General features: G+C 50.2%; 1 protein-coding gene across 1 annotated transcript in view; it reads left to right on the top strand.

The window, feature by feature from the left end:
• Tdrd9 (tudor domain containing 9) overlaps nucleotides 1-16,406 on the top strand; it is a 95,492-nt gene that overhangs the window by 22,992 nt on the left and 56,094 nt on the right. Inside the window, exons 6-8 of the mRNA XM_052186676.1 lie at nucleotides 4,626-4,706; nucleotides 6,341-6,505; nucleotides 10,670-10,773. Coding sequence (XP_052042636.1) covers nucleotides 4,626-4,706; nucleotides 6,341-6,505; nucleotides 10,670-10,773 — 350 coding nt within the window. The remainder of the gene's footprint in view (nucleotides 1-4,625; nucleotides 4,707-6,340; nucleotides 6,506-10,669; nucleotides 10,774-16,406) is intronic.

Raw genomic sequence — 16,406 nt, 5'->3', positions numbered from 1 at the left:
GAGGTGGTGCTCTGTCTGCATTGATGCGGTGGGTGCTCTGTCTGCATTGATGAGGTGGTGCTCTGCATTGATGAGGTGGTGCTCTGCATTGATGAGGTGGTGCTCTGTCTGCATTGATGAGGTGGTGCTCTGTCTGCATTGATGAGGTGGTGCTCTGTCTGCATTGATGAGGTGGGTGCTCTGTCTGCATAGATGAGGTGGTGCTCTGTCTGCATTGATGCGGTGGTGCTCTGTCTGCATAGATGAGGTGGTGCTCTGTCTGCATAGATGAGGTGGTGCTCTGTCTGCATAGATGAGGTGGGTGCTCTGTCTGCATTGATGAGGTGGGTGCTCTGTCTGCATTGATGAGGTGGGTGCTCTGTCTGCATTGATGAGGTGGGTGCTCTGTCTGCATTGATGAGGTGGTGCTCTGTCTGCATTGATGAGGTGGTTCTCTGTCTGCATTGATGCGGTGGGTGCTCTGTCTGCATTGATGAGGTGGGTGCTCTGTCTGCATAGATGAGGTGGTGCTCTGTCTGCATTGATGAGGTGGTGCTCTGTCTGCATTGATGAGGTGGTGCTCTGTCTGCATTGATGAGGTGGTGCTCTGTCTGCATTGATGAGGTGGTGCTCTGTCTGCATTGATGCGGTGGGTGCTCTGTCTACATTGATGAGGTGGTTCTCTGTCTGCATTGATGCGGTGGGTGCTCTGTCTGCATTGATGCGGTGGGTGCTCTGTCTGCATTGATGAGGTGGTGCTCTGTCTGCATTGATGCGGTGGGTGCTCTGTCTGCATTGATGAGGTGGGTGCTCTGTCTGCATTGATGAGGTGGTGCTCTGTCTGCATTGATGAGGTGGGTGCTCTGTCTGCATTGATGAGGTGGTTCTCTGTCTGCATTGATGCGGTGGGTGCTCTGTCTGCATTGATGCGGTGGATGCTCTGTCTGCATTGATGAGGTGGTGCTCTGTCTGCATTGATGCGGTGGGTGCTCTGTCTGCATTGATGAGGTGGTGCTCTGTCTGCATTGATGAGGTGGTGCTCTGTCTGCATTGATGCGGTGGGTGCTCTGTCTGCATTGATGAGGTGGGTGCTCTGTCTGCATTGATGAGGTGGGTGCTCTGTCTGCATTGATGAGGTGGGTGCTCTGTCTGCATTGATGAGGTGAGTGCTCTGTCTGCATTGATGAGGTGGTGCTCTGTCTGCATTGATGCGGTGGGTGCTCTGTCTGCATTGATGCGGTGGGTGCTCTGTCTGCATTGATGAGGTGGGTGCTCTGTCTGCATTGATGCGGTGGGTGCTCTGTCTGCATAGATGAGGTGGTGCTCTGTCTGCATTGATGAGGTGGGTGCTCTGTCTGCATTGATGAGGTGGTGCTCTGTCTGCATTGATGAGGTGGTGCTCTGTCTGCATTGATGAGGTGGGTGCTCTGTCTGCATAGATGAGGTGGTGCTCTGTCTGCATTGATGAGGTGGTGCTCTGTCTGCATAGATGAGGTGGTGCTCTGTCTGCATAGATGAGGTGGTGCTCTGTCTGCATAGATGAGGTGGGTGCTCTGTCTGCATTGATGAGGTGGGTGCTCTGTCTGCATTGATGAGGTGGGTGCTCTGTCTGCATTGATGAGGTGGGTGCTCTGTCTGCATTGATGAGGTGGTGCTCTGTCTGCATTGATGAGGTGGTTCTCTGTCTGCATTGATGAGGTGGGTGCTCTGTCTGCATTGATGAGGTGGGTGCTCTGTCTGCATAGATGAGGTGGTGCTCTGTCTGCATTGATGAGGTGGTGCTCTGTCTGCATTGATGAGGTGGTGCTCTGTCTGCATTGATGCGGTGGGTGCTCTGTCTGCATTGATGAGGTGGGTGCTCTGTCTGCATAGATGAGGTGGTGCTCTGTCTGCATTGATGAGGTGGTGCTCTGTCTGCATTGATGAGGTGGTGCTCTGTCTGCATTGATGAGGTGGTGCTCTGTCTGCATTGATGAGGTGGTGCTCTGTCTGCATTGATGAGGTGAGTGCTCTGTCTGCATTGATGAGGTGGTGCTCTGTCTGCAGTGATGAGGTGGGTGCTCTGTCTGCATTGATGAGGTGGTGCTCTGTCTGCATTGATGAGGTGGGTGCTCTGTCTGCATTGATGCGGTGGGTGCTCTGTCTGCATTGATGCGGTGGGTGCTCTGTCTGCATTGATGCGGTGGTGCTCTGTCTGCATTGATGCGGTGGGTGCTCTGTCTGCATTGATGAGGTGGTGCTCTGTCTGCATTGATGCGGTGGGTGCTCTGTCTGCATTGATGAGGTGGTGCTCTGTCTGCATTGATGAGGTGGTGCTCTGTCTGCATTGATGAGGTGGTGCTCTGTCTGCATTGATGAGGTGGTACTCTGTCTGCATTGATGGAGGTGGGTGCTTGCTATCCAGGCAGGCCTTATTTCCAGGGCTGCCATCCTGTGTCTTTGCAGCAAGCCTCCTTCTGATCTTTTTTATGCTTGTGAGGGTGAATTATCTGTTTTATGCTTTCTTCTTTGTCTCTCATAATACAGGCGGGATGTTGAGGATCAGGAAAAGGTTGCTTTGTAGAGCAGAGATCCACAGGCAGGTTGGTCGGCAAATCTGATTTGGTGTGCTCACCCAGGAGGTGCCTCTGGCCTGCATCTCAGCAGGGTGCAGTAGTTGCAAGGGATACTTGCAGCTGGTGGAGAGTGCTATCCACAGCCCATGTAGGGAGGCAGACTTTCTGCCTAATCAACTAACCAATAGTTTTAAAAGCCTGGGCTGAGGGTGAAATTCAGTTGTAGAGAGCTTGCCTAGCATATGAGAGGCTCTAAGTTTAAACCCTAATACTGTGGGAAAACTTTAATAAAGGTAAGCCATATTAATCTACCCTGAAAAAGGCCTTCTGGGTTTCTGTTCTGTGTCTGTGAGGCATGAGACGGTGGGGCCAAGAGCAAAACTAGCTACAGAGTGGAGCCTTGTCATCCTTGAGATCCAGTGCCTGTTCCCCTCCGTTTGCAGGGGGAGATCTGGGTATAATCCCTCCTGTATGCTGTCATGTGTCCTAGCCTAACTGGGCTTCTTTCGAAACAGGTCCTGCCCCCCACTGCTTTGGTGGGACAGGATGGTGTGGATGGAGCAGTCGTGGACCCCTGGGTGGCTCAGTCTGGGTCTGCATTTGCATAGGGCTGGGAGGCAGCTGAGTCAGCTGCCCCTCCTTCTCCCCATGTGTGCTCCTCTGTGGTCCTGCTGATGTTCTGCCTGCTTCCCTAGACTCTGACCTTGCTTGACATGTCTTACCAGCTGTGGACTGGCCAACCTCTTACCTATCCTGTGAACCTCGGTTCTTTGTAGGCACATAGTTTTTGCAACCTACTTTTAATAAGGGTTCAGCCTCTCCTCCTGCTCACCACCCAGAAGATATAGTGGAAGGGAAAAGTTATGAGGATCTGGGGGAAGTGGAACTGTTCAGCAATAGTTCTTTGAGGCAAGCTTGATCTTCCTCGGCAGCAGTTCAGTCCCATAGCAAACACCAAATATAACTCAGCAGAACAGTCTTCTAGGCAGACACTAGGCACAAACCCGCAACTGTAGTTCAATCCTGAAGAAACCGCCAGGCTCACTAACAGGCCTGAGGTGAGGCTGCAGAGGGGGCAAGCTGCCACAGGAGCTTGAGAGCAGTTCTTGGGTGAGTTTCTCTCAGTGGCGGTTTTATCACCAAGTCGAGCTATGTAAGGTGAACCAATACATGCCTGTTGTTAGTGAAGAATAGCGAGGCAGAGCAAACCAAAGCTCAGTGTTCGTTTCCCACTGTCTGTGGAGTCATATGTATGCTCCGTCATCAAGCGTTTTTCACGTGTCTGCACATCCTGTCACCTGTGTGCCCCAGCCAAACACCCTCTAACACACCAGCTTTCCACTGAGCTAGAAGTTTCCACTTTGGCTCTTTTTATCATGGGACATGGTTTGCAGCCCCATCGCCAGTGTTAGACTGGTTCATCTTCAACTCCACGCTTGCTGGAATGACAAACCACTGGAGAGGGATCAGCAGCCGCTGGGCAGGCTTTAGGGAACTGAACATTGCTCTGCCCTAATGCCAGTGGGTCCCAAAGAGAAGTATTGAGGGTGACAGTGACCTCCATACCCTCTGGCTTGTGGGCAGATGCTGTTTGTGTACTCTTAGGCTGGACAGGCATGAGTCCCCTGATGACCTGTACTGAGCTGAGAAACCTAGTTTAGTTGACGTCTAGGAGCCTGAAGGTCCTCTTTACCTTTTATCATCGGGTGACATGTGCTTCTTTTTGTAAAATTCCATTCTCATGTGTGTGGTGTGCCTGTGGATATGCATGTTTCAGTATGTGTTGGCACATGTATGTGAGGGTGCATGTGCATGCCATGCTCATGCACTTGGAGCTCAAGGTGCCATCTGGAAGGGACTGTGGCCATCCCTCTTCACCTGGTTTGTTGAGATGGGTCTTTGAATCAAGCCAGAGCTTGCCTAGATGAGGAGCCGCTTCCCCTGAGGAGTCTCCTGTCTCCACCACCTGATGCTGGCATCATAGACTAACTAGACTCACTGTGTTTACCTGGTACTTACATGGCTTGCTTGTATAACCTTCCCTGCCCTGACTGCGTTGTTGATGCCACGGGGTGCCCTCTTTCTCTATAGGTGCATGAACGAACAGAGGAGATGGACTTCCTGCTCTTGGTAGTCCGTAAACTCTTGAGGACAAATTCACGTTTTGTAAAGGTAAATTTTCTAGATTTCATTCTGTCTCTCCCCTTTAACAGTTGGATAGTGTGCTGGTTGGGTTTTGTCAGTGTGATACAAACCTAGATATATCCAGCAAAGTTACTCTTAACTGAGAACTTGCCTTTATAAGATTGGACTTCCCCCATGCTGGTGGTAGCACACTCTTAATCTCAGTACTTGGGAGACAGAAACAGGCAGATCTTTGTGAGTTTGAAGCCAACCTGGTCTCCAGCAAGAGTTCCAGGGCAGTCATGGGTATACGGAGAACCCTATCCCTGCTGAGAAAGACTGGCTGTAGGCGGGACTGTAGGGCATGTTTTGACTGGTGATGTATGTGGACGTGCCCTACCCACTGTGGGAGGTGTCGTTTCTGAGCAAGTGTTTCGAAGGCTACAAGAAGCAGGCTGAGTAAACCACGAGGAATCCGCATTTTCCATGGTCGCTGCTTCAATGTCTGCCACCGGGTTTCTTCCTTGACTTCTTGCCCTGTCTTCTCTCAGTAATAGATTCTGACCTAAGAGTTGTAAGAAATAAACTTTCCTCCCAAGTTGCTATTGGTTGTGGTGTTTATCACAGCTATAGAAACCCTGCCTGAGGCAGATACAGTCTCCTGGACTCTACTGTCATGTCACACTCCAGATCCTTCCTGGGAGGAGGCCCAGGGCATTCTTTATACTGCTTTAATTTAAATAATACACAAGAAAAAAAATCAAGATAGTCTATTTAAAACTTGTTGGAGGCCCGCCCTTACTAAAGAGAAAAGGAGGAGGAGTGGATGGGGAGGGAGATAGGGGAATTATGGGAGAGGGACTGTGAGGAGAGGAGAGAGGGGACTCTGGTTAGGATGTAACAAAATAATAAAATATAATAAAATAAAAGGCTTCAGTAGGTAGTACATGGCAGGAGGATCTAGCAAGCAGGCCTGGGCTCAGAGGTGGCTGTCACTGCTTCCAGCTGGGCTCTCTTCCCCTGGGCTCAGAGGTGACTGTCACTGCTCACAGCTGGGCTCTCTTCCCCTGGGCTCAGAGGTGACTGTCACTGCTCACAGCTGGCTCTCTTCCCCTGGGCTCAGAGGTGACTGTCACTGCTCACAGCTGGGCTCTCTTCCCCTGGACTCAGAGGTGACTGTCACTGCTCACAGCTGGGCTCTCTTCCCCTGGGCTCAGAGGTGACTGTCACTGCTCACAGCTGGGCTCTCTTCCCCTGGACTCAGAGGTGACTGTCACTGCTCACAGCTGGGCTCTCTTCCCCTGGGCTCAGAGGTGACTGTCACTGCTCACAGCTGGGCTCTCTTCCCCTGGGCTCAGAGGTGGCTGTCACTGCTCACAGCTGGGCTCTCTTCCCCTGGACTCAGAGGTGACTGTCACTGCTCACAGCTGGGCTCTCTTCCCCTGGACTCAGAGGTGACTGTCACTGCTCACAGCTGGGCTCTCTTCCCCTGGGCTCAGAGGTGACTGTCACTGCTCACAGCTGGGCTCTCTTCCCCTGGGCTCAGAGGTGACTGTCACTGCTCACAGCTGGGCTCTCTTCCCCTGGGCTCAGAGGTGACTGTCACTGCTCACAGCTGGGCTCTCTTCCCCTGGACTCAGAGGTGACTGTCACTGCTCACAGCTGGGCTCTCTTCCCTGCAGGTGATCCTCATGTCTGCCACCATCAACTGCAAGCAGTTTGCAGACTACTTTGCTGTTCCTGTTCAGAACAAGATGAACCCTGCATACGTTTTTGAAGTGGAGGGCAAGCCCCATGCTATTGAAGAGTATTACCTCAATGATTTGGGACACATTTATCATAGTGGGGTATGTTGGGACACATTGCTTCCTTTATAGTAAATGGATTTTGGTTTCTGACAAATTGAATTCCCCAGGTATGGTTGCAAGGCCCTTTTAGAACTTGTCAGAGCAGACACATGGCAGGGAGGGGGTAGACGATAAAACAGGAGGAAAGGATTGGGTCTTTGTTACAGCTGTGAGCTCATAAATACCCACATCACACAGCCCTACAGAAACCATTGAGATGAGTGTCCTGCCTCGCTCACGGTGAAGACCGAAGCTTGGGATTTCTGTTATTACAAAATAGATTTACTGAAGGATGGGTAATATACTTTAGACAGAACTCTGATTAAATGTACATTTTCTAATAGAGGGTGACAGTGAAGGCTGGGGACATATGTAGACTTGTTTTCACATGTGTGGGACACTTGGCGGTCTCAGAAGTTAAGCCTGAAGTAGAATCAGATAAGAAACACTCCCTGTCCCATCCTTCTGGGACTGTGCTCAGTGAGGAAGTGCTTCTGCAGCCACTTGAGACCCTGGGTTCTACCCAGCTCAGGAACAGAATCAGAAATGAATGAAAACCTTTCTCAGTCCTCTCCTCTCTCCTCCTCTCTAGCTGCCAGGCCTCCCTTCCCTTCCCTTCCCAGGAGACACTGCTCTTGCACCGCGCTCAGGATCTGTCCAGCAGACATGGGAGCTTTCTGTCGCAGAGGTGGCAGGCTCTCTGCCGTCACACCAGCTCCCCACACATGTGCTCTTCCTCCATGTGGGGCTGTTCTTTATCACGTCTCTGACATCTTGGCTCTCACGACAGTGCTGTAGCGACCAGCTCTGCGGCGTGCTCTGTGCATACCAGACAGCTTGTCTTGGAGATCACTGCTTCTCAGCCTCAGCAGTACCGGCATTTTGGCCAGAGAATCCTGCATGGCAGGAGTATCCTTAGCATCATAAGATGTTTTCTTCTTGCCCTTGTCCCTTTTCATTATCACAGCCAACAATGTCCTAGACTGTGCCAAATGCTGTGTTGAGACCTCTGTGTGGACCACACACCTTCCTGGAACCTCTGAGCCTGGAAAGGAATTGTCGGGACAGAAAAATACATGCATTTGCTTTTTTTTTTTTTTTTTTGAGACAGGGTTTGTTAAAGATATTTGTAGTGTGGAAGAGTGGGCCTCACTGCAGTGAGGGGCTGTGTGGGTTCACCTGACTGCAACATCAGACAGCGCTTTGGGGGTGCATTGAAAGAAGGGTAAGATCAGCTGTGGGCATCCATCCTGTGAGGCTCTCCTGCTGGCCTGAGAGCCAGCGCCCTTGACTAAGCTGGGCTCTGTTCTGTTTTGTAGGACCTAGGCTTTCCGCCGCCTACCACGTAGCCTGTCTCTGCTATCTAGAAGGCGCGTGGTGAATAGCTCAGGGCACGAACAAGCATGACGGGGCAGACCTAACTGCATATTGGTTTGTGTGTGGACGCTTTGGGGGAGGCTGCTGGGCTGGGTCTTGGGCCCTGTGTGCTAAGCCACGCTCCCCTCCCGAGCCTGCCTCTGCTGCCTGCGGTGAAGGTGGTGCTGTTTGTTCATCTGTAACATTCAGCCTCAGGAGAGTCCAGTCTCCTCATCCTTCCTCCCGTGCTTTAGTGCCATCTCACGCTCCAGCGTGCCTCAGGTGACACCTGTCCGTCCGCCTGTGCTCACCCATCTCTCTCTCCGCTGGCCATGGCCTGTCGGCGTCGTCTCCTCATCTTGGCATCACTTGCTGCCTCTGCCTCCCGGGTGCTGGGATTACAGATGTATGCCAACCCCCCGGCCACTCATTTTTTCTTGCCTGTGTTTAAACATAAGTGAGTTTCTTTCCCCTTCAGAAACATCCTCCCCAGGCCCAGGTGTCCCTGCAGACTCTGCCTGGGTGGGGGTTGGGATGTCATCTTTGCTCCTCTAGTTCCCAGGTTTCTTGTCTCTTCAGTGTCACTACTGACCCCACTTAGCCCAGCTTGTATTGACCAGGCTCCTTCGCTCCTGTCACCATGTAGCAAGGTGGGCCTTAAGCTCACGTGGCTTCTGAGGGAACAGACACTGTCACAGTTCATTGTCTTTCGTCCCCATGGTCTTCTGGTTTTGTTGATGCCTACAGGGCCTGTAAGGGACCACCTTTATCTTTGTGCTCAACTTGCCTTCTTTCTCGAGACTGTCCTTAGAAGAGCTCCACCCGTGTACGTGTACACTCTAGGGGGATTGTGCAGAGAACGTTCCTGATGCATAACCCGGGCCCATAAGTGCGGCGCCTCACCCTCAGGACAGTCTCCCACCCTAGGGCAGCCTGTGTTGTTGCATTTCACCTGAAGCAGAATCTTATGTAGCCAGGCTAACCTCAGTCTTGCTGTGTAGGCAAGGATGACTTTGAGCCCCTGCTCCTCCTGCCCCTTCTTTCCAAAATGCTGGTACAAGTATGTGGCGCTGTGCCCAGCTCACGGCGGTTTATGCACTCCCTTTAGGTCCCGTAACTCTGTCCTGCCACCGTTTGGTCCTCACTATGGGAGGCGTGCCCATTCTCTTGATGCATGTACTTTTTAAGGAACTGGTTCCTTGTTTTCTGGCACTCTGGCCAGCCTGGACATGTCACGTTGGTGACCTGTGTAGGGATCAGAACCTCCTTCTTGGGCATGAACATCAGAGGGACTGTTCAGGTGCCTAGTGCTTCCCTCACACCCATGCTTTGTGGCAGCACTCGTGCAATCCGTTGGCTCAGAATACAGGGGATGTGGGCCTCTCTCTCCCTTCTAGTTCCAACAGACAGCTGGGCCACAACCAACCTGCCCTTGTCGTCTGTCAGAGTTGTGTTAGAAAGCATAACTCGGGGCTATGAGTGACAGCTCAGGTGCTAATGTGTTCCTCTCACTGCCTGAGAACCTGAGGGCTCAGCAGGCCCGGTCATTTACTGTCGGAATTCTCAACACTGCGGAGCTGGGGACAGCCAGGGGCCCTAGGGGTTATTGGCCAAACCCCACCAAGAACAGCAGTTTAGAGGCCTTGGGTTCTAGAGCTCAGCAGAGTTCCTGTCACGCAGCATGCTTTCCACATGGCTGTTGTGTATAGCAGACTTCTGGGTGGGTTTGTTGGAGCACAACCCTCATTTCTATTTTTGAGTAATTGTATTACAGAATATCAGTCCCTGTTAGGATAGAGTGGGAGTTTAAAGTATATCAGGGATAACTGGATCAAACGTACTTTGTTTAAATAAAAGTAAACTTGTCATAACCAAGTTAGTAGAACTGTAGTAATATTGGGAAATGATTTTTTGGATACTAGCTGATTTAATTTACTCTAAGTAATAGGTGGAAGAATATTTCATATATAACTAACTTCTGACCACATGAAGGCTTCTTTCTGCGTGTCCATCACAACTGATGCATGGTGTCTTGTAGATTGTAGTTGAACCAGTTTTTAAACAATGCTTTCTTACTCTTGGTGGGAAACATAGAACGGCTCTGTAAATAGGCTCTGTAGAACTTGTGCTGTGGGGCTTGGAGAGGCTGTGTAGCTGTGGCCTGGGCTCCTGCAGAGCTCTGTGCATAGACAGACATGCTGGCCCGGCCAGGGGAGGAGGCTGCAGAGGTCGGTGCCCGGTGCTCCATGCAGGACCCCTAGGGAGATTCTAAGCCACTAGGCCAGTGTGGGTTTGTTTAATGTTCAAAATAATCTAGCAATCTTCTAAGCCTTGGCAGGCAGCTCCTGTGTCATGAGGCACCCTTGGTACACTGGGAGATGTGGTACTGCCCTTTGCTGGTAGGTCCTGTGTGTTGTGGTTGGGCTGGTGCTTTTAGAGGCAGGGATTGATGCCCTGGAAGGTCTCCGACCCAGCTCCCCTAGGCCTCCAGTGCAGTTTGTCCAGTGGCTTAAAAGTAGTCTCCGTTTCAGCTCTCGGTTCTGTCTATGCTGCTATTGACTTAACATCGTGCATCTCAGGGACCCCAGGGGGCGAGCGCTTGCCACCAAGTGCTCAAGAGTGGCTGTGAATGGAATTATTGTTGGTGTTATTCTCCTCCTCCTCCTCCTCCTCCTCCTCCTCTTCCTCCCTCCTCCTCCTCCTCCTCCTCCTCATTACTTTACTTAGGGTCTCTTAGAGTCATGGTGAAAGTGTGAGCACGCGTCTTAACTCACACTCGTCTGCCATCCTGTTCCCTTACTTTTTCAGCTCCCCCCCTATCGTCTGGAGGAGCCAGTGATAACAAAGGATGTTTACGAAGTTGCCGTCTCTCTCATTCAGATGTTCGATGACCTGGACATGAAAGAGAGCGGGTAAGAGTCCCTCTGGCTACAACTCCATGTGTACCTTGGAGCACTGGTCCCTCATCCCAGATGACATAGTATTTATGGTATTAGGTAATAGCTGCAGACACTTGACTGAACTGTGGTCCCCTGCCTTCAGGTGCTGGGTTCAGGTGTGCACTGCCTGCCACCCAGGCTGTGGACACATTGCAGCAGTCGCTCTGCAAACCTCTAACGAAAGTCAGTCCTGCCGAGCACAGCTTTAAGACTGTTATTTGTTTTAAGTTATCATTAGGCCAGAAAGTGGTCTGGAGTCGCACGGACTCACACAGGTGTAGGAGTAGCGCGGCGTCCTCTGCTTGCCTTTTATTCTCTTGCCTCAGGGATATTTTCGGACATCCTGTAGGCAATTTAGATGTTCATTCTTTTAGCTTTTTTTTTTTTTTTTTTTTTTTTTTTTTTTGTAATTTGAAATTTTTTTCTTTTAGGACAGTTTAGGTTCTAAGTGATGGTTTGCGTCTCATAAGTAGCATTTATTATTTTAGAAACAATGGTAATGTGTAGTCTCCTCCCTTAGTAACCAAAACTAGATGGCTGGGGTGACATTTTCCTGTAGACCTTGGGATACCCCTGACTTAATCCTTGTCAAATCTGGACTTCTTACCTTGGGTGGCTTTCATTCTTTCCAAATTCTGCCTCTGTTGGTAAATGTTCTCAGCTTTTATTTGGGTAAAAAGTTATTTTATTTCAGTTTCATTCTTTGTTTAAAAAAATCTAAATCTGAATCAACAGATGAAAAGCGTGATCTGTGGAGATGGCTTAGTTGATGAAGTGCTTAGTTTGCAGGATCTGAGTTTAATGCCTAGAAACTGCAGGGGGAAAGCCAGGCATGCTGGCGTGCGCTTGCAATCCCACTGGGAAGGTGCAGGCAAATGGTCCTGACATCAGTCTGGCCTGGCTGGTTGGTGAGACTCGGGCTGGGGAGAAGCCCTGCTGGGGAAGGTGGCCAGGGCTCTGGAGGCTGAAGGCCAAGCTGGCACTCAGGCTTCTGACTCATCTCTCCCACGCTCTCTCCTTTGCCTCCCTCCATGCCTCCCCTCCTCATTTCCTCCCTTCTTCCCTTCCTCTCCCCTTCCTCCTCCTTTCCCCTGCCCCCTTTCCCTACTTCTGCATGCACATATTCCCCCCACATTACACACACATGCAAATGCATGCATTGGAAACCCCATGTCTTTATGTATATAGCATGACTTGAAGCATGCAGACCTGGGGTGTACTCAGCAGTCAGTAGCCACAAGCGCTGGCTCTCCGCCTTATGCGCATGCACTGCTGGTGGCTGCAGGCTGGGCCTTTCACCTGAAATGCTTGGACCAGACATCAGAGACTGAACCCAGAAACACCCCAACCCCAAAAACCACTTTGCAGCTCAAAGTGAAGTGCTGGACACCGAAGCAGTTCAGACTTTGGATTCTCAGAGCAGGCATACAGACATGTGTGAGGCCTTAGGTTCTTAGATGCTCCCTGCATTTTACTTTTCTAACTTTGTATTCACAGTGTCTCTGAGCCAGGCATGGAACAAAATGCATCTTTTCTTTCTATGTTTTTAGCACTAGCTCTAAATGATGGTGCTGTTTTCCTATGGCCTCTTGGCTTCCTTGTCTCCTTGCTCCCCGTGGGGAGATGTATCTTTTTGCTCTGGCTAACTCTCAGACATAATCTTTGTCTTTGGTCACCTACAGCCTCAGACCTGGGAGCAGGCGTGGGTTTCTCTGTGGTTCCTGTGCCTGGGATGGAGTGGGCTCCTTGTCTCAGCGTGAGACTTGAATGCTGCCCAATAGCCCTTCCTCCTGTGGCTGCTGTCTGAGTCCTCACTGTATTTGCCTTGTTCCATTTTCTTTGTTGTGCATGCCCTAAGACTGACCCCAGGAAGAACTCCCTCTTCTGCTCTTTGAGTACCTTACCCACCATGCCGGCCGGCTCCTTGGCCCTGACTTTTTAATTGGCAAATAGTATGCTGTGTCTACCCTGACCACTGTCTGCCTATTTACCTCCTAACTGACATCTTGATTGTCTTCAAGTCTCAGACTATGAATAGAGCTGATATACAAACTTCCATGCTGGCTTTATGTAGGCCTGACAGCCAGGTCGTTGGATACATTCTAAGGAGCACAGTTGCTGGTGTGCATGTGGAGAGCGGTTTGTTTTTCAGCCCATCTTTCTTGTGGCTGCACCAGGTCTCACTACCACAGCAAGGGGCTCACAGGCTTTGCCATCTGTGTGGTCTGGGCTTTGCTCTCAGAGTGGGCGTGGTGCCATCACACCGCTGCTTCTATGAGGTGTGTGTTTGTGTCTTTGCCCATTTTTCAATCCAGGTATTTATCTGTTTTGATTGTTTGTTTGAGATAAGGTGTCACTAGTTAGCACTGGTTGGCCTGGAACTTGCTGGGTAGGCCAGGGTAGCCTAGAACTCACAGATCTGCCTGTCTCTGCCTCCCGAGTGCTGGGGTTAAAAGAATATGCCATCATACCAGGCTTTGTTCTTTTCAATGCTAAGCTTAAGTATTCTTTATGTATTTGGATAACAATTCTTTATGTGAGAAGACCTCTTTGCAAAAATCTTTTCGTTTATGAGGCTTGTTGTCTAATTTTTAGAAGATTGATGGATTTTGTTAGTTTCAGTTGACTTTTTTGTGCCCCGGTTGTCCTAAATAGAGTGTGTCGGAGCCTTCCTTGGGATGTCTGTTCCATCCTTGGGCGCATGGTTCTGGCCATTCACCAATTCTGACCCTGTTTCATTCCAGGAACCGCCCCGTCTTCCCGGGAGCCATGTGAGTCTGTCCTTAAAAACGACACCCTGCATTTGGTTACTGGTAGCTGGAAATGAGTGATGTGTGCCTTTGTATGTGTGCACATGTGTTTGTGTGTAGGCTGGGTGTCATCCTCAGGATTGCAATCCAACTCTTTTGAGACAAGGTTTCTCAAAGGGTGGCCTGAAGAGAGCCTGACACCCCAGTTAGGCGCGGCTGTGGCAGTCAAGCCCGAGGCGACTCCTGTCTCTCCCTCCCCAGAACTGGAATCGCAGTCACAGCAGCCAACAGTTTTACCAAGGCTCTGAGGACTGAACTCAGTTCTTATGTTTGAGGCAAGCGAACATTTTAGCAGCTAAGCTGTCTTTCGGCCATTAATAAAAGTTATTACTGTGTTTGTGTGTGTGCATGTGAGGACATGTGTGGAGTCGTACCTATATGTTCCAGGGATGGGACTCGGGCCATCGGGCTAGCACGTCCAGCACCTTTACCCACAGCATCTCACTGGCCCATGCCCTTAGTTTTTTAATGAAATTTTTTTATGTTCTTAGACTGATTTTTGAGCTGGGCTCACCCAATTTCCTGCATCCGCCTCCAGATGGTTGGTACTACAGGTGTGCAGTGCCATGCTGGGCTTAGAGAGGCTTATTTTATTTACTTATTTATTTTTACATTTATTTTCTCTTGTGTATGTGTGCATGTGTGTGTATTGTGTGTGTGTGCATGTGTGTATATTTTGGGTGTGTGTTGTGTGCATGTGTGTGTATTTTGGGTGTGTGTTGTGTGCATGTGTGTGTATTTTGGGTGTGTGTTGTGTGCATGTGTGTGTATTTTGGGTGTGTGTTGTGTGCATGTATACATTTGTGTATGTGGAGGCCAGAGGCCAACTTTGCCTTTTTTCAGGGACCTCTCCACCTCCTAGTTCTCACTGGCCCAGAGCTCCCGGCAGCGCCAGCCTGGCTGCTCAGCGAGCCCGGGCTCGTCTGTCTTTGCCTCTGCCGTGAGGGGACTGTGAGCAGAGGTGACCATGCCTTGCATGTTTGAGTGGTAGGGATTGAACTCAGGTCTCGTGATTGTGAGGCAGGTGCTTACTGACTAAGCCGACTCCCTGGCTCCTTGGGAAGATAATTTAAAACCAGTCCCCTGTGTAGTACAGGCTAGTCTTGAACCCTATAATTTTTTACATCATCACTTTTGTGATCAAATCTCCATAAAGTTTGGATAAACACTGCTTTTTATCATTCTTTTTATTTTTAATAATTAATTTTTAATTCACTTTAGATACCAATCACAGCCCAGGCTGAAAGTTTTGTAGGTGAATTGATGTTCCCCTCCCTCCTCTGGAAATCCTGCCTGGCCCACAGGAAGTGGCCACTTCAGCCTCTATATCCCCCTCTGTTAGGATCTCAACTAGGGTCACCCCATAGGCTGTCTCCTCTCCTCCCCCCAGCAACCTCCCAGTCCCCGGTCCCCGGTCCCAGGTCTCCACTCCAGAGATCACTCCACTGATTTCCATTCTCAAGTCTAGCCCGCCCTCCCTCCCCTCCCCTCCCCTCCCCTCCCCTCCCCTCCCCTCCCCTCCTACCCAGCTCCCTCTCTCCATCCACATCCGATGACTGGTTAGTTTTCCTTCTGAGTGAGGGTCACACATCCTCCTTGGGACCTACTTACTTCCCAGGTACTCTGGGCCTGTAGATTGTAGCCTGGCTGTCCTGCTCTTTACAGCTAGTGTCCACTTCTAAGTGAGGACATACCATGTGTGTCTTTCTGGCTCTGGGTTACCTCATCAGGATGCTATTTACTAGTTCCATGCATTTGCCTGCAAATTTCATGATGTTCTTGGTTTTAATAGCTGACTAGTATTCCATTGCATAAATGGACCACATTTTCTTTATCCATTCTTCAGTTGAGGGACATCTGGGTTGTTTCCAGTTTCTGGCTGTTACAAATAAAGCTGCTATGAATATAGTTGAGCAAGCATCCCTGTGATTTAGTGGGACATCTTTTGGGTGTATGCCCAGGAGTGGTGTGGCTGAATCTTGGGGTAGAACTATTCCCAGTTTTCTGAGAAACTGCCAGTTGGTTTCCAGAGTGGTTGTACGAGTTGTGTTCCAGGTCAGTTTTCATCTCACACTTTCCCTTTACCTTTGAGCCACATTTGTTTCCCCTGGTGCTGGTGTTGAATCCGGGTCTTTGCATGTGCTAAGCATATGCCTTACCCCACTGCGTCCAGCCCACTTTTAGACATTGATCTTGATCTTGAATCCTGCAACTTGTTAAATCTGTTATAATCCAACTTCCAGTCTCTCTGTCTGTCTGTCTGTCTGTCTGTCTGTCTCAGTTGCACCTCTTGGGTGTTGTCCCTCAGCACAGCCCACCATTTGGAACATTGTCTTTTGCAGTCTAGAGCTCACCGACCAGGCTCTGCTCGGCTGGTGACCAGCTCGCCCCAGGGATGTGTTTCCTCCGCAGTGTGGTTGACAAGCCTTTCTGTGTGGGTCAGCGCATGCCCTTCTCCTCTGAGGCTGCTGTTCCCAGGCAACAGCCTTGCTTGCCCTTCCTGGACTTTTATGACTACCTCCTTCATGTTCCTGCAGTCTCTCTGAGCAGTCACTTCATACACAGCTCCACAACTCTTTTTATGTGTATCAGAATGTATTGCCTGCATGTGTGTCTGTGTACTGTGTGTGCCTAGTGCCCATGGGGCTAGACTAGGACATCAGATCCCTGAAACTAGAGTTACAGGTTCTTATAAGTGACCATGCTGGTGCTAGAGACTGAACCTGGATCGGCTGGAAGAGAAGCCAGTACTTTTTCACAGTTGAGACATCCCTCCAGCGCCAGCCCTGTGCCCTT

The sequence above is a fragment of the Apodemus sylvaticus genome, chromosome 6, assembly GCF_947179515.1.
Source record: "Apodemus sylvaticus chromosome 6, mApoSyl1.1, whole genome shotgun sequence".
Taxonomy (NCBI): domain Eukaryota; kingdom Metazoa; phylum Chordata; class Mammalia; order Rodentia; family Muridae; genus Apodemus; species Apodemus sylvaticus.
The sequence above is the reverse complement of the archived record's forward strand: the minus strand, read 5'-3'. Positions and strand labels throughout refer to the sequence as shown.